Source organism: Corvus cornix, chromosome 9 (genome assembly GCF_000738735.6).
Source record: "Corvus cornix cornix isolate S_Up_H32 chromosome 9, ASM73873v5, whole genome shotgun sequence".
Lineage (NCBI taxonomy): Eukaryota > Metazoa > Chordata > Aves > Passeriformes > Corvidae > Corvus > Corvus cornix.
In genome coordinates this window covers 15,467,791-15,486,223 of record NC_046339.1, presented here as the reverse complement: position 1 = coordinate 15,486,223, position 18,433 = coordinate 15,467,791, and the positions used below count along the sequence as shown (strand labels likewise).

General features: G+C 36.2%; 1 protein-coding gene across 3 annotated transcripts in view; it reads right to left on the bottom strand.

Moving 5' to 3' along the window:
• Positions 1–18,433, bottom strand: part of DNER (delta/notch like EGF repeat containing) — a 116,009-nt gene that overhangs the window by 21,437 nt on the left and 76,139 nt on the right. For all 3 annotated transcript variants that reach the window (XM_039557016.1, XM_039557017.1, XM_039557018.1), the window contains exons 6-8: positions 13,456–13,609; positions 10,632–10,745; positions 1,839–2,063 (exon numbers count right to left, since the gene is read on the bottom strand). In XM_039557016.1, coding sequence (XP_039412950.1) covers positions 1,839–2,063; positions 10,632–10,745; positions 13,456–13,609 — 493 coding nt within the window. The remainder of the gene's footprint in view (positions 1–1,838; positions 2,064–10,631; positions 10,746–13,455; positions 13,610–18,433) is intronic.

Below are 18,433 nucleotides of genomic sequence, written 5' to 3'. Positions count from 1 at the left end.
GCAGTTCTTAAATGGCCTTCCAAAATAAGTTACCCAAGTTTTTAAACTATTCACAGATAAATGATAAGCTTACTTAATTTGGCCTCTAGTTCCACCTCTATGTGAATCAAGTAATGTTATTTTTAAAACTGAAGTTTACAGCAGCTTACAAAACGTTTGGAAAAAATAAAGCTTTTTAATGTCATTTTTGGAGCAACACAAAAGAGTTCAACTAAATAAGTGCCATATATGGTCCTGGATGCAACCTCTAAGGCTTCTCATCTCTAACTTTTAAAAGCATAAATATTGTTCAAATAAAAATAAGTTTCCATAACATGAGAGGTCGAAGACTACTTTTAAGTCCTGAGAGAGATAGAATAATTTTGAAAAAATCAAACCATGGAATTCTAATCAGGTTTAAGTGACAAAGTTCCAAAAAAAGCTTTTATTTGACCAAGAATATTTTACTAGCTTTTCTTTGTTTGAACCACAGCAAAGAGCATGCTGAAGAAGATTAAAACTTCCCTGGTATTCTTGGAAAGAGAAATGTCTAGTTTTTCCTACTATTAATGACAAGTGCTGTCAACAAATGTATTACAAGGTAACACTACTATGGTATTGCCTGCATTTCACTTTCATATTTTTCTCCTTTATAAAAGAGTATGTAATTTAACTATAAATCTGTCAACCTCAACAACAAATATCCATTAGCTTCTGGTAATTTGTGAGCACCTCCCAAAAAACTTTTGACGGTCCCTTCCCTGTCTCTAAAAAGCAGATAAATGCTGACACCAACTAAAAATGCTGAATTAGTAGATTTCATTACAAAATCCCCATATTTGTAAATATCGACAAATAGATTGGTAGGATAATTGCACATCCTGCAAAGTGAGATGGAGGAAATGAAGAATTGTGCCTGGTTTCTAACAAAACAAGGAAAAGCAGCAGAGAGAAGGAAAGGAATGTAGAGCAATGTGAATGTCACAGCAGAGCTACTATCAAGTATCATTCCTTATTTTATCCCTTGTACACTGGAAATTTGTTTAAACCTTAATTTCTTCACTTTTCAAGTTTATAGCTTTATAGGAAGAGACTTTTAAAAAAAAAAAAAGGTGCCAAAATTATTCAAGTGAAAACAAAGATTGGTTCTCACACTTAAGCAGCAATGGATATTGCACTGGTTATCAGACATTCTAACTGCTACTTCCCCTATTAATTATCATTGCTAAAATGGATAAAGGGAGCTATAAGCACCCCAATATTCTGTCATATTGGTACAATGATGAAAAAAATCTGGGGCTAAGCCAATCGCTACCCAGACCCCATGACTGTCAGGCTGTGCTGTCAAACAGTTCCCAGCTGAGTCTCCTCACCCAACTCACCTGAGCAGCACCACTGGATCTTCTCTAGAGAGACAATTTATGTAAACATGGATGGCAGAACTAAAACCCTTTGGAGCAATCAATATTTTTCCTTCTCTACCTCTGTTCAGCCACCTTGTCTGTTTTTCTCCCTTCCTAATGATCAGTGTTACATTTCCCACTCTCTCTACCAAATTTTGTAATTCCAACAGTGCTGATGCCTTGCCTTAAAAAGATTTATCCTGCAGACTACGGTTTTGCAATACAGCTGTAGAGTTCTGTCAACCCATATGGATCTCAGTGGGTATTTCAGTGCTCATTCCGCAATTTTTGGTTTTCCAAGTGCAATGTGTAGATTCCTATCATTACTCTAAACAGATAGAACATCTGCTCAACGTGTATTATAGACTGAAAAGAAGGGAAGGAAGTCATTTTAAGCTATATATGGAACCTACACATAAAAAAATATTTACAGAGCATGTAATGGTTGGTACAAACCAGGGATACAGAGGCATCTGTAGCTGGTTCCAACGCTGCGACAAATGCCATGTGCACACGGATTCAGAGCACAGAAATCAATCAGCTGAGCACATGTAGGTCCTGTAAATCCAGGACTACAGCTGCAGGAGAAGGCAAGTCTGTCTGTGTAACAGGTTCCATTGTTCTGGCAGGGAGATGACGCACAAGGGTCTATTTTGTTCTCGCAAGTGGTTCCTAAAAACCCTAAAAGAAATAAATGGATTTGATAAGTAAGCATTCTGATATGCATACAATTTTAATAACTAAAGCACGTTAAAAGATCTATATTCCTTTCTTTTCTAATTCCATGAATATTATAAAAATACAGACCTCTTATATAATAAACTCTAATTTTGCCCATTAACATTCTGTGAAAAGAGATGCTTTAGCTAAAATCATACTATAAATTATTAAGGCAGTGAATTGCAAAAATATTTGATGAAACTCGTAGTGTTTATCTGCTTTCTGAGTGAATCTGTCTTGAAAAGCAGAAGAGATTTTCTAAAGATCAGGAGCTGGCTAGCCTAGAAAAAAAGAAAAAAGCCAAAACTGACCTATTTTTCCTAACTGTTAACGTGTATGTTAAGTGTAACAACCTCTTAAACAGAACATGGGTTTATTGAGTTTCAATAATTTAAAGAATATCTTTTACAAGAACAGATTTCTCATTAGCAGGAGAGACAATGATTTATTGAAGCAACACCATGCCAAAAATAGACATAATGAAAAGAATATTCTTGCAAGGGAACTTTTAATCAGATGTAGGAGAGAATAATGTTCTAACAAATTGCAGTAAGTAACTACAGCTTGTATCTATACATACACATACATCATGTATGTAGTAACACAATGCATGGTTATTGTATCCTAAAGCAAGTCAGAAAAGCATATTCCAATTCTTGAACCCTTCCAACTAAAAGAGCAAACTGTCCTTTCCATTCAATTATATATATATTTTTAATAAGTATTTGGTCCATTTGTACAGACCATCACTCTTCAGGCTTAAAATTCCCTGGAATATCTTAACATTGTAAAAAAGCTCTTAACATTACAGTAGAATATTAAACAAAAGTGAGTAACCCACACGGAGCATACTACAGAGTTCTAGTCACAGAATTAGCAAAACTTATATTAATGGAACTAAGAAAAGCTGGGGAGGTCACAATTGCTCTGTGAGTTCCAGACAAAGTAGGATTTTTTGGTCACAATTGGCAGCAGGATTTTAGGGGCATCTTCAAAATATTAGGCGCTGGACAAATGACTTTCAATGTCACATTTCCATTAGATGTCCATAAGTCTTACATCAGAGGTATGGAATGAAAACATGGAAAAAACAATCCAGTTTACTTAAAAAAAAAAAAAAAGTAACTAGAAAGAAGAAAAGAAATAACCTACAGATTGGACTTTTAAGTTCTGTCATACAAACTCTGCAACAGACCAGGAGATAAAATCAGCTCTGGCAGGGCACAGACGAAGAACAGGCAAGAACCTTCTGTCCTCTCCATTTTGCTATCCTATGGCTCCAGGTGCTTCATGGGCTTTGTCAGGACCACCTGCTCACCAAAATTGAACAGAGAGAGCCTAAAAACAAACACTGTGGAATCCTATACTAGAGGTCCCTCCTGTAGATGATAACTAACCATCAGAAACTGCAAAGAACGGAAACCCCAAAATCAAGAATGTAATTCCAGCAATGGTTCACTGACAAATTAAAAAAGCCTGTACTGTTATAACAAAATCTTGGTCAGATTCAAAAGAATCTGCAAGGACTTTTAACTATTACCAGAAGGAGTAAAGAAGGATCAGCCAATGAGTCCAGTGAAATCTCTCAAGTAACTCTGAAATCAGATTAAAAAGGATCAAGGAGATCTGAGGTCACACAATGACACTAATGCTGCTTCATTACAACCTTTGCAATAATCTGCCCTCCAAAGAGGAGGTTACTGGCAGGTGGCTAATGTTTCAAGTGACAAAGCACTTCAAGAACATACGCAGGTTTAAAATACACCAAAACATGTTGCCCTTGTGCTATCTTTGACTGCACTGTGAAATGTGTTTAGGTGATTCTGGAAGTTCAAATCTCAAGCATGAGTCAAATATCTGAGAATACTCCAAGTAGAAAATACAGAAATCTATTATTCTGGCATTTCTGAATGTACATTTAAATCCGTATCAGTATAATTGTTGAAAACAAATAATGCAAGTAATAACCTTAAAAATCAAATTCAGAGGTGTATTGGCTGAAAACAGAATCAAATTCTGGAGAAAAAAAAATCAGAACTGTTTATCTGCAGACAAATATCCTCTGAACTGCTCTTCAACAGAGCTAACATAGACCCAACCCTGCATCTATGTCATTGCTGGTATAAAAGGGACATGACAGAAATGCAAAGACTACTGGTAATTTGAAAAATCTGAATACAAAATTTACCAAGGAATGACACAGAATGTAAAGGGGAAAGGCAATAGTAAGAAATATTTATATTGGTAAAAAAACACCATACAATGTTTGTGCTTACGTGAATCAGGCCATTTGGCCAGTTGTCAAGAGTAGCAATGTTAAGTTAGGTGATATACTTTATAAATTGCTACAGACCTCCAGGGCAGTGACAGAAACTAGATCAGAAATATGTTTTCAGAGACAGAAAAGCTCTGGATAAAAGCCAGATTTCTCATCATGGTGGGATTTTAGTTACTTGGCTACTGAAAGCAAAAGAGCCATGTGCAAGTCAAGGAAGTTAAACATTTTCTGAAGACACCGCTTAAGTGCCTTTTGTACATCCTGTACAACAACTAATTTGTCTGAATGTTACATGAGACCCAATTCCAAGAATTACAAGTATGTGAAAAATTAAGTTGTGAATTTCTAGGGTTCAGGATTACAAAACCTTTAACTTTAAAATACAGGAATAAGTACTAAAAGAAACACAAGCAATTTATTATTTTCCCTGTAGAAATTTGTCTTGTGAGGAAGTATTTCATCAGAATTCTGTAAAGAGAAAAGGTTACTAATCAGAAGGATCAAGAAATCATTAAAATGCTGTAAGATTTTGATTGAAACTCACCCTAGCTAAGTCTTTATGGATAAAGATGAATAGAGGCTAAACCCATTCAAGCACTAAGGAGAAGTCTATTTAAAATAAGAGCAATTTGGGAAGGTGCCAGGTAAAAATGCTGCATTAGTGGGAAGTACCAGAAACTAAACAGCCATGAAAAACTTTAATTAACAACAAAATGTTCTTCAGGTAAATTAAACTCTCTTATGGTAATATGAAGAATTCTGCATTCTGATCACCAGTAACCTTGGGAAATCATCCCTATGCAACAGCTGTGTGACCCAGTTTCCTGGAGTCAAGATCGTAAATAGGTTTATTCTATGTAAACCTAAAGAAGTCAGAATGACATCTGCAAGATATACTAGAGAAAAAGGCTTTTACATGAACAACAAAGGAGAGGAAAGAGTGAAAACCTTGAAACTTAAACTATTCTAAATCTCGGCAAGTAACTTCTGTTCTCCCAGTCAATTAAGATTCATGGTGACAATGTGCGTTTTCTAGCTGCGATTGCAAATCAACACATGAATCACAACTTAGCATCTTCTATAGCTGTCAAACTCTATTTTCTAACCACAGAAATCATAATATGAGCATTCATAAATGTATTGCTTTCCAGTATTTTTAGAAATACCTGCAGATATGTTAGGACACTTTTGCTCAGTGTGTTGCCAGCAGTAATTACCTGTAGCTACTCAAATCAAACTGTCAACAGTAAAATAAAATCAATCCTAAAATGTGAATTTCAAGTAATCTATATGTTAAACTCTTTATCATAGCACTGTTTTCTCTCTGTCTTCTGTTCTAGAGGATGGCTATGACATCCATTATTGCTGATGACCATTTTTCAAAAATATATTAACCCGAATTAAAATATTTCTGCCCCTTCTGTCCAAGCTGGCGACGTCCACACAGAGCTAGTATGAACAGGACGAGAACCCAAGCCAGTTTTATGGGGTTGGCCAGCTGAATGCAGGCTATTTTTATCAAAGATTAATTTTTTCCTATAACACTGAAGGCAGTTCATCTGCACTTATCATCAGGACATTAAACTTGCATGGAAGAGAACTTCAGAAACATCTTGAAACAGAAGTTTATTTCTTTATTAGAACTGATCTGCACTTTGCTCATTATTATCTGGCTTTGTTCTAAACCATAGTCCACAACTAAATTATTTTAATATTATCTTACAAGCAAAATGAACAAAGGGTCTCCAAATCTTTAAAATACGTAAAACAAATATATACACAAGTACCAAGTCTTTCATTTTATCTAATTTTAAAAAATTTGTGTCTGGAAGGAACACATTTCCTCACCACACAATCAGGCCAATTTCCATACTGTTGGGTTTTTTTATTTTGACTTTTAACAAAGATTTCTGTGAATGTGATAACTATGTAAGTAAGGATAACTAGCTTCAACATGTCTGAACTTATGTTTATTTATTTAATAATATCTGTTTATTAATTTAATGTAACAACATTTATTTATTCCAACCAGGATTTTTTAATGTTTCCAATTATTATTTGTATATTTAGTTCCACTTCAGGGTATTTTGGAAATACACATAACTTCTCAGAAGCGTAAAGAAAACGGAGTAACCAAATTTGTAAACTGATGAGCACTTCCCCAGTCAGCTCAAATAAAATGTATTCATGCTACTGTCAATACAATAGTCTGTTATACACTACAATAAGTGGAAGAAAATGAGAGGAGATATTTAAAAGTGATAAGGATGGAATAATTCTGAATAGAAATGTCAAATATTCATTTTAGAGTTCACATGTTTACTATGTATAGGGTTTTAGAATGTCTAGAAGTTTCTCTGCACAATCATTTGAAGGTAATATTTAGTAAATGTATGTTTATTGACATAAAATTAATAAAACAGTCGACGATACCCTACCCCATTGTAAGCAAGTACAAGATCCAAACATTGCTTTCACAATAACAATGTCAAAATTTTAAACAAATTCTTTGGTCTTTAGTATTGCTTAAGCTTCTTCACTACAAATTCAAGTATAAAATCCAATTTTCTCTTTAGTACAGGTGATTCAACAACTTCAGATAAGAGTTTATTTTCTGACATATTCTGGATATTAAAAACTACAGTGCATCCCACAGAAAACGGAATCTGTAAGCATAATGAAATTTTCTTTACTGAAGGACTCTTAAGACAGTAAAATTTTCTAAAGAATCATCATGAATTGTTCACATCTGAAATAGGCTGCTTTTTCAGTGCCTCAGATCTGGCCTTCTGTCAGCTATCACATGCTTTTTCATGAACCAGAGATCTCATTTATAAAAGAAATGCACAATCTCAAGATCATTCATATTGTTTCCATCTCATTCCTTTATCTGCCATCTTTTTCTTTTCCCTTTGTGATACTTGCCATATTTTCTTATCCTTTTCTGCAAGCCATATTATATCTGCAGTCTGTAGTTCCTACACAAACATAGCTCTTTGGCTACCTTTTCCCACTGTGCTGAATTAGCACTACAGAAAGAAAAGCTTTTTCTCAACAAGCGATTACTATTAAGCACAGCAGAATAGCAGAGACCTCACTTAAATTAGAAAATTGGGGGTTGGTAGGCAAATTTGCAAGTTACTGCATCTGCAATTTTCAATTAACTACTCTTTGCTGCATTTACAAAAATTACTGAATCTCTTCAAAACCCAAACAAAAGCTCTAAAATTATGCCTCTGTGAGAGGATAACACCTCAAAAGATACAAGAATGATCAAGGGACAGTCATCAGTAAACTCAGACAATACATTTTGTTAAATTGACTCTTTCTTTCCTTCCATGAAATATCTGAATTCTTCAGCTCGTTGGCATTAGACCTTCCAGAACAAAATGAAAAAGCAACACCATATTACTTAACATGGCCCTGAGGCTACTCCAGAGCAGTAGATGGGCCCCTGCAGACAGGCAGTGCCACTTCTGTGCCAACACTCACCCTCATCACGGGAACAGCCCAGTTGTGTAACTTCATGGGAAACACTCACTCTGTGAACCACCAGCAACTATTAGAGAGAAACTTTGAGATTGCTCTTGAGTTATCACAGGCCGACACAAGAAGAGCAACCATGCACACAACGTGTCATTTATTCCTGTGAACCTAAGGATGATCTTCTCAGGTCCAAGGAACTAATATAAAACTACTCTTTATAAGATAAATAATCCTCACCAGTCCAGAAAGTGATTTCTGAAACATTCTATCCTCTCCAAAGGCTTTCTCTACATTGGAAATAATGCAGGTCAATGTACAACACCTGATTTTAACAGGAGTTACAAGTGTATTTCAGTAAAACTCTTTTTCCTTTGTTGCCCTAGCCCTTTTGAAAACATCTATACCATGTGAGCATGTCAGACACATAAATGAGCAAGCAGAGTAACAGCTTTTCCCCCAATTCCATCTTTGCTCTACAACATAGCTGTTCTTGGAAACATGGAAATAATACTGGAGACTAGAACTGGTTACTCTGTACAGAAAGTTTCAAAAAAATGACCCAAAAAGCATGTTTGCTCATCAACAAGGCCTAGGAGCAGAAAGGTTCTTCTTGAAGTCACTAAAAAACTGTTTTGGTTTTTCTTTCCTATGGAAGGGTCAAAAATCACATTGTGTCTTTAAGGCAAGTCCAGAAACCATAGAAAAACCTCAAGACTCCAAGCAGAAAAGGGGCACAAGCTTGTGACACATAATAAAAAAAGAAGTGCCAACAAACAAAAAGACCAGAATACTAAGAAAATGATACCAATGTGCCAAGAAGGAAAAAAGCAACGCATACAGCCTAAACACTATGATAGTACAATAACAGTGCCAAAATAAGCCTACTTAAAGCAGGGCACAAAACAGAAACAATTGGAAAATTATCAAACACAAATATAGATCAATGGAAAAGAAAGGAGCAGAAGGTAAATATTCAAGGAACAAAGCAGGCAACAAGACTGAGGAATCAAGTAGCTTAACACAGAGATATCCAAACATGAGCAAACAGAGAAGGGGCACCAGTGACTTGTTTCTCCTGCAGCACAAAGCTGCTGCTGGTGGAAATTCCGCACACCCAGCAGTGGCACAGCAGGAACCTCTCCATCAGTCTCCTTGGGGAGAGGGCTCCAGAGGGAGGTGGAGGGGAGGTTTCCCTCTCCTGTGGTCCCCACAGCACAGGGCCACAGCGTGGGGCCCTGGCACAGGCAGCAGGTGCATTTGCAGGAGCGGCACTGCTGCTGGCGGCCGTGCCAGGGCCATGGGCCAGGCCAAGCTGGCAGCCAGCCCCGCTCCCCTCACAGCTAATTGCCACTGGCACGGGATCCTCGAGCCGGAGAGCAGCCACAGCCTCGCACAGCGCCCAAGGCAGGGTGGCATTAGCAGGGCACTGAGAGCTGCTACTGGCACCACAGCACAGCCACAGTGCCTGGCACAGCCCAGCAGAGCCCTCCAGAGACCTCAGCCTACCAGTGACCCTGTCCTGTGGGCAGCATCACCAGGGCGGCAGGAGAGAAGCTGAGGTATGATCAGCATATTCGTTAACAGGTAATCAGGAGAGGGCAATTAATGAGCCACACACAGAAACAAATATGGCAGATATAAAACAACCAAATATCCCAGCAGCTGCTTTTCCCAACATTACTGGAAAGATAATTTCCTGCGCAGCATCCTTAAAGATTCTTGAACAGATTTCCTAAGAAAATCACAAGTAAATTACTGACCAATTCTAACATCTTGTATTTTTCTCCTGAATTTCACTACTATTTATAAGGGGAAAAATTTACAAAATTTTTTCACATGCAGGATCTGCTCGGTTGTCAATATGTCAGTGTCTGTGTTTCAACACAGCAGTTAAGTGTTAAAGCATAGCACTCTCGAAAAGCAAGGAATCAGCCTGAAGAAACTACAAATAATCTTCATTATTAAGCAAGTAGATATTACCAGAGCAGTTATCAAAGACTTGCAACCTTAGAGCCAGCATTAAGGTGATGGTAGAACAAAACCAATATCCACAGATCAAGGAAGGACAGAAGTATAATTAGCTCAAAGTTCTAAATAACTAATAGGAGGCTTCATAATTGAAAGCTTCCACTCATGATAATTTTTTCATGCACAATTTAGGGATCTGTCATTGCAGTCAGCACAGTGTTATGAAAGCACACTCTGGCATTGAGGTGTCCTTGTTTCCCATTTACAAGGCTTACCAGTGAGAATCAGTGAGAAGCTTTCATGTCAAGAAAGGAGTATGTCCAAATGTAAAGGAGAATTAATTAAAACTTTGGGGGATTGAAATAATTCCTTTAGTTATTACTTTTACACACATTTTAGCCAACCAGCCCATATGCAGAAATGTGCAAATACTACAAGGGAGGCATCTTTTTCTCAAACATTTAGCAGACAACATAAAAATCAGATCACACCCTAAGTCTCCTCAAATTCACCTTTCTCATCTGTGCTGGAGCCTCATTTCTACTGCAGGATGAAAGAACATTTCTGTACCACATATACAGTGAAACACTCAACTCCTACAACACTTCATATCCTATTGCTGATTATACCAAGATTTCTCATCTGGTTTTCTTTTCTGCTTACAATTACAGGCTAAGACACAGTTTAAAAAACATTTAAATACATATCTAAACATCAATATAACTGAAAATTGAGACTAAGTACACCCCACAAAGCAGCACTTTGTATGAGGTACTAGACAGGTGTTTGCTGTTTACCTTCTGGGCACTGACAGCTGAATCCCTGGATGTGGGATGAGCAGGTACCTCCATTCTGGCATGGCTGCTGGATGCAATGATCAATCTCTGACTGGCACAGCTCTCCAGTGTAACCTACAAAACAGCTCACAATATTCAGAAGATGGAACAAAAACGAGGGTTTATCACCAAATGTATTGCTCAGCCATCCAAATAGTACCATTACTTTTCTTGAATAAAATTAACCAATATAAGCAATAGAATCCAGGATAGTCTTTTAATTTCTTATAAAATGAGATTTCTAATTAAAACATATACTTCACTGGAGAAACATTAAAAAATAGCCGAATCCTAGAGACTATAGCAATTGTATTTTACCAACAGCAATATGCTGACATCACTAGTGAATTGGTGATAGGTGCTGGGTCCTCATCAGTACCCATATAACCAAAAAAATAAACTCATTTTGGAATAGTTTTCAAATGCAACTTGAATCTCAAGTCAATAATCTTTAACAAGGCTTTAAACAGAACATGACACTAATGAATTATTTGTGCATATGCTAAATGACTGTCATTTGCTCCTACTTCTGGGCTTCAAAAAGGGTGTTTATTTTAAGTGGGAGCTGTGAAGAACTGCTCAGCACAGTTGCAAACTCTTCCAAATAAGCTTCTATAAGTTCACAAGCTACAGATTGTGTGTACTGTACCATTTGACCATAAGTTTGCTTTGTTCCATATGTCTGATGTCTGTAACACATCCCCAAAAAATGAACAAACTTAACATACAATCTAAATTATTCTACACTCCGTACTTAAATTTCTTAACAAATACCACACATTCCCCTTTTCAAATTTTTATTTACCTTCAAGAAAATATCTTGGATGCATGACCAAAGAAAAAACTACATGCTACACAGACACATCTTATCTTTTTACAAGGAACCCCCAAAAAAATTATAAATATCTTCCATAATGAGCATGTTTAACTGAAGAGCTGGTGTTAAAGACTAGTAAGCTATGACCAGATGAATGCTGCTATGAACTGGTATAAATGACAAAGACCCCAAGGTGAGACAGAGGACTCTGATGCAGAGGAGAAAAAGCAAAAAGAAGAGGAAAAAAAACCCCAAATCAAACAAGGGGGGGGGGAGGGAGGGGGCAGGGGGAACCCCCATGGTTTTATTAAATAATTATTTTTAATGCAATCAAAATTTAAATTTGCATGTCTTTTGGGCAGAGTAATACCCATACCTATTTAAATTTATGATGTCACCATAAAATGGCTGTCAACACAGATTATTAGAGTTGCTACAGCACTACTACAGAAAAGCATCTATAAGGTTTTCTGTGTAACTTCCACTTTTATATGCTAAGGAGAGCTAAATTATAAAACTATTCTCTGCAATGCAAAACCTGGAAAAAGAAACTGCTGTATATTGTAAAATGATTCTATGAAATCAGCTAAACTGGAGGGAAAAAATGAGGTTTAAAGCCAGAAATGGGGTCTCATATGGCAGGTCCTCTTGACTGTGTTGAAGCACTTGGAGGGAGGGATGTCAGCTTCACTCCGGAAAACTAGTGATTTTCTGTAATTCTAACTGGTCTCAAATTCACATAAATTGTACAAAACCAACAATGAAGTATTAGAGAAGACTGCATCCACTGACTTCTTTCATCTATAGGCTTCACAGCTTTTCTAGTTCTCACCTTCAGCTGATTATTTTTATGAACTGTAACACAGTATTGAATATGGCTAACTCATTTAAACATTCTTCCATCTTTGAACTGTTACCAAGCTTGTGAAGGTTCAAAACTACCCTGGAATTCAACACGTATCCAGAAGAATGTGGCATGAAGACAGAAATGATTGTGCTACTCTGAATCTTGCTACAAGAATTGGACTTCCTGCAATTGTCATTACAGCTTTCAGGAAAACTCATCAGAGATAGTATCTTATGACAGATTTATAAAAATAAGTATGTCCTATCTTATTACCACCTACAGTGCATGTTTTCTCAATCTGAAAGAGAATATGATTCAGGAATAGCATCCCAAATATGTTGCAGGAACTAGAAATGCAGAGGTACTAAACAATCACCATAGAAGGGGGGGGGAAAAGCAGTTTCTTGGTGAGATACACATTAAGCACCATTACACCTCTGCACTTTGTGCTGATATTTAACTTCATAACACTTTCTTCTATCAGAATTTGGGAAACATGATCATATTCATATACAAATGTTTCTGAAACTTGCATATGGAGACATATGAGATAATTAAACTCTTATCTACAATTTTCTTTAATATTTTTCATATTAAATGAATATTTTTTAGAAATTAAATGAAAACAGTTAGTTTTCCTGACTGGTTTTTAGTGTGTGGACACAAATTTTGGAGGATAAAATAATTATGGGTAGAAACACAAACCACTGAAGGTTAACAATGATTGAGCCATTTGAACATTAGACATTTGGTATTTAAAAAAATTATGAATTATTTTAAAAAAACCAAAAAGCTAAACCTAAGCTTATGTGTGGTGGTCACAGAACACATCTGAAAAAAAAAACTGATAAAGAAAAAGCTGATGTAAACTAAATTTTACTCCTGTGTTTTTAGTAGGTAAAGTTCCATTAGTTATGATTAATTCCCTCATGAGGTTAAGGTTCAGATGTGTGCTTTCAATGGCATTTTTCACTGATGAAGAACCATCCACTGCCCTCGTGCTGTTGTTGCATTTTCTGTCTGTTCTAGTATCTGAAGTTGCACAGTTCACTGCTCGGCAAAAAGATATGCATCAAATGTCAAGCAAAGATGCATTATTCAAGGCGTATTTCAAAACCTACCAGGCAGGCAGCTGCAGGTGAAATTGCTTCTGTCGTGTTTCTGTGCTACATCAGTGCAGGTTGCGTTGTTCTGGCAAGGGTGGCTCTGACAGGCATCAAATTCTTCACACAGGGAACCCTTATATGCATCTTCACACTCACAAAAAAATGTTGCCTAAAAAGAAACAAGATATGTACTTCACAATTAATTTTCAAAGATGATGCTTTCATTTAACACACTAATCAAAAAAGATGGTTCAGTTTTCCTGTTCATAACAGCAGTAGTTGCCATCACATCAATACATCAACCAAACAAAGTTACTCTTTGAAATACTAAACCCGCACCAATTCTTCAGCTCAAATTTTTAATGATGTTGGGTCATTTCATCTCAACAAGGAGGCTGGGATCAGATCCATAATATCAAAATCATTATGAATTTTTCTTCCATTCCAGAAATTAGATTTATAGGCAGAAATAACTGTCAGAATCAGTAATGTGTGGATTTACTGCAACAAAATCCTCCCACAAATATGCATGCTTTACATGACGGGCTCCCAGAGGCTCACTTCAGTGGTGCTCCAGCAGTAACACCCTCTTTCAATTCTGTTAAAATATGTCTTCTTCTGAATGTATTCACTACCTTTTCCAAGGTTGGAAATGCTTAATAAAAATCAAGACCAGTACACCTGTTAAAGGTTTAAAGTACCTACAGGAGGCATGATATGGCACATTTTAGTTGGAAATAAAATAATTAAAATCAGATTTAAAAAATCTTTAGGTCACCAAGATTGTCAAGGAAATCTCCAAGAAAAGAAGCAAGGAAAGCTCTCTCATCTGTAGTACGCATTTAGATTACATCTGAATCTTTGTTCATTAAACACTAGATGGCAACATCACTCACTCTCATCTGTTTGAAAGCTGGATCTTTAGTGCTGGAACGCAGCTGTCCCATGCACAAACACTGGAATGCAAAGTGCAGAACACTCATGGAACTAGAAACAAAGAGATGGGGGCTTCTATTTTTACTTGGTTTTGCTTTGTATGAATAAACAGCTGTGACTTAAGTAGAAAATAATCATCTTCATATAAATAAAAAACTTCATTCAGTAAACTCCAGATTTCACTCTTCCTTACAAATATCACACTGGTAGAGTTATACAAGAATAAATATGATACATCTTCAAAACTCAAAATTATGAGTATGTTATTTATCAGGAGTGCCAGAAGCCCTTCTTAAGTGTACAGTCTACACATGTTCTGGAATTTACCCAAGCCTCTTCACAAAAGAGCTCTGAGTGTCTCACACATCACCAGTGACAGGTTTCCAAACAAGGCTGTAGTTCAACAGAAAGGAAAGACAGGCAAGCAAAATAGAGTCAAAATTACTATACTTGCATAGCACAGTAACTATCTTTAAAGATAATTCACGAGCTGTCTACAGAGACACAAGCAGCATGGCTCTGCCTGTACTAAAAGCTCATCATTACAAAGTAGGTATTAATACATTTAAACAATGCAACAATCAGTCATTGCTTCAACAATAATGATGAAATAGGAAGTTAAAAAAAACCCAGATAATATATCTAAGAGTTTGATATAGGGATCAATTTACCATAAAGAGTAGTTAACAAAATGGGTTTTGAAAGCTGCAAAAGAAAGGCATTGTACCACTTCAACCCGAAATGTCTAATGACAGGTAACAGTTCTGAGATGCTGACAAGTTTTTCATATTCTTACCCATATTCCATAACCATGTTCCATGGAGAAGGTTAGGTTATCATCACTTACCCCAATTGATACTATTTTTTTTTCCTGAATAGATAACATGTACTAGTATATTTGAGGAAAACTGAGTCAAGAAGCAGCTCCACACCACCACAATGCTAGAATTAATGTCACTTAGAACTCCAAAATGATCTACTACCAATCAAGAGATCATCTGTGTATTTTACTTAAGTGCAAATCTATCTTATGATTTTGGGTGGCAATAAAATAAATTTTTAAGTAATTTGCTATTATCCAACCTATACCATATTATAAACACAGTTGGAATATACTTTTTGCCATTCTAATTAAGCAGAGTAATAAATGCTTTTTTTTACTATAGCAAAGGAGCTGTTAAGATGACCAGAACAAAACTAGAGGCTACTCTCTCTTACTGAGAAAGACTTTCAGTATTTAGTACAACTCGCAGTGAGTTGCTACAATATTTAAGAAAAATGTTGTATGATAATTACACACTTCGGAGCATACTTTACTTAGGAAAACAAGTCCATATGCAGGACAGCATACCTTCAGGTATACATGAGGGTTTTTATAACCTGCCTTTTTATAGATTATTATCAAATGGATCTATTCCAAAGCTTCCAGCCCACATAGAAGACATGGAAAACATTGCTATACAATTCAATATATTATTTCTCAGTGCAGGCAGAGGCGAGATATTTTTGTGTAAATCTCATGGGTTCTAAATCTAGCAATAAAAATTCATATTTACACAGTCAGCTCATCCATATTTTACATTGGAGAGCCAAAGTTATGGAACAGAGCAATCTGTGAGGGAAACAACCCCTTACGTAAGCAAAATTGTGGCACTCACAATCAATGGATGGCCCAAGTTCACTTCAAAATCTTACATGAAATCAGAAATTCACACCAGACAAATCTCTCCCCTTTGGGTTAACAGCAAAACTTTTCCATCAGCTGCTAACTGTTTTGAGGACAACTCATCCTGGTGTAAAGCTCAGCACATGAATGTGAGAGTGGTATTTATATTGTGATGATGCCAAGACCAGTGTTATACTTCTGACACATTCCTGCTTCCCTTGTGGACAAGTGGCAAGCATGGCAGCAAAACAGGTACGAAGTTCATACAAAGGAAGGAAAAGGCATCACCTGGGCTCAGCATCACCTTGCTTCACAGAACTTTGCTCAAAGTGATGAATTTTATGTTCCTTTCAAAAGCAACAAGAACTGAAAACAAAACTTAGCATTATTTGCTTTTCATAACCACACTCTATAAAAAGCATCTAGCTGAATAGAATTCAAGTTATATACTAGCAAGGAATGAGTAAAACTGGCCAAGATTCCCAGGTTAAACCAGAATTCATTTTTTTATAGTTACATGCACTCTGTACATAACAGTATGCCCCTGTGCTTCTATCACTGCAGATTGTTAATTACATTTAAATTTCCCATTAAGCAGATGTGTTCCTACATTCTTTTACATTCTACTAGATTTGAAATAAAACTATGAAGTACATAAAACCCCAAAGACAACCATTAATCTTCTTGGCTCCGGAAGCAATGACTACAGCCAGCAGAGCTCTGAGCTTGCTCATGGCATTAGGCCTTTTATTCATTCTTCTAAGAAGTTGCATCCTGCAAGACTAGATTGTGCAAAACAGAATGAATTATGGATAAAAACAAACAGCAAATCACAAAGGGCACATTTTAAATTTAAAGAAAATTAAAGTTTATGTTCTGCAAAAAGTGTGTCATGGGAAACAGACTCAATGGTTGTCGTGTCAATTATGCAATTTTGGCAGCTGCTTGCTCCATCGTTAGGGAAATCATCAAGATATTTTAGGGCACATCTCACATAATTTGAGTTAAACAATGGCAAAAACATTCTACTTAATGAAATATGCACCTTCTATTTTTATCTTATGCTGAGCATGTAGCAGTTTCCTGTCTAGAGTTCTCTGATGCACCTAATAGGCTAAAGGGCAAGGAAAGCTCACGGATTTAAAAACACAGTACAGACAAAAAGACAACTTGGAATTTTGATTCCCCCTGGAGTAGGAGGCTGGATATAAATTACCCACATTTTGGTTGCTGTATTTGATGTTCTAGCAAGCTGCCCCAGCCCAGCAGGCTATCTAGCACAGGTGTGATGGCATTTGAGAGGATCACTGGGAGCATTCCTCATTTGTTCCAAGTTCTAGAAAATTCAGGAGCAGTTTGCAACAGCAAAAATAGAAGTAATTGCGTTTCTGAAGTTAAGATTTTATTTGAAGATAGATAAATATATTTTATCATCATATATTTACATTAATTTTTATATATTATTTTATATTTAGAAATATTGAGAATCCTGCTAATTCCAGATCTCTGACTGCCATTAATTGATAGATACTCTTCAGAAGTGGATTTGGACATGGTTTCTGTGTCCCACAGCTTCAGCCATAGGGTCTTGGTCAACTACAGCCTAGTACATGTTACACCACAAGAACTGCCTTAATAAATTTTCCTGTTAATGGGTTCAGAGAAAGAACAGTGGAAAGATATGAACAGTCTTGAATTCTTCTATTCTCTTGCCAGGGAAAACAGCAGACTGCATGTGCACAAGGCGGGGCTCTTTCATCGTTAACTGTTCTAGTTTTAACATATAAAGCTTCCAATGTCAAGATTACAGGTGGGAACATACAGATACTGGTTTATCTTTTTTTTGAGTTAGATAATTGCTTCTCTTTCTTGCTTTGAAGGCAATCTGTCTGTCTTTTTTTAAAGAAAATTTTACTTTATTTGACACATCTTAGAAGATAAATAACACATGGATAATTATTACAGGCCATATATGCCTTTCCCTTAATACAGAAAAGCATTAATTCTTCTGCATAGATACAGGAAGCAATTTATTTTTATTTTGGAACTTGACATGCAACAAGAAATTACAGTCATAAAATTGGACAACATGAAAATACACAAAATAAGGCAATCTATCAAAAGCTTTATCTCTCCAATTGACAAAAACTGGAAAAAGACAATATTTGGATATGCTGTTATACATAGGAAATTTGAACATATTATTTATGTAAGTCAAATTCAAAATACTGAATTTATAAAATAAAAATTACAGCAAAGTAAAAAAATAAACTGGACTAGGAAACAGAACACCGTATCTGAATGAATAATTTATTTGGATACTAGCCAGCTGGTATAGTAAAGTAGCATTAATTTCTAAATTCATCTTACAATAATTATGTTCCCACATTA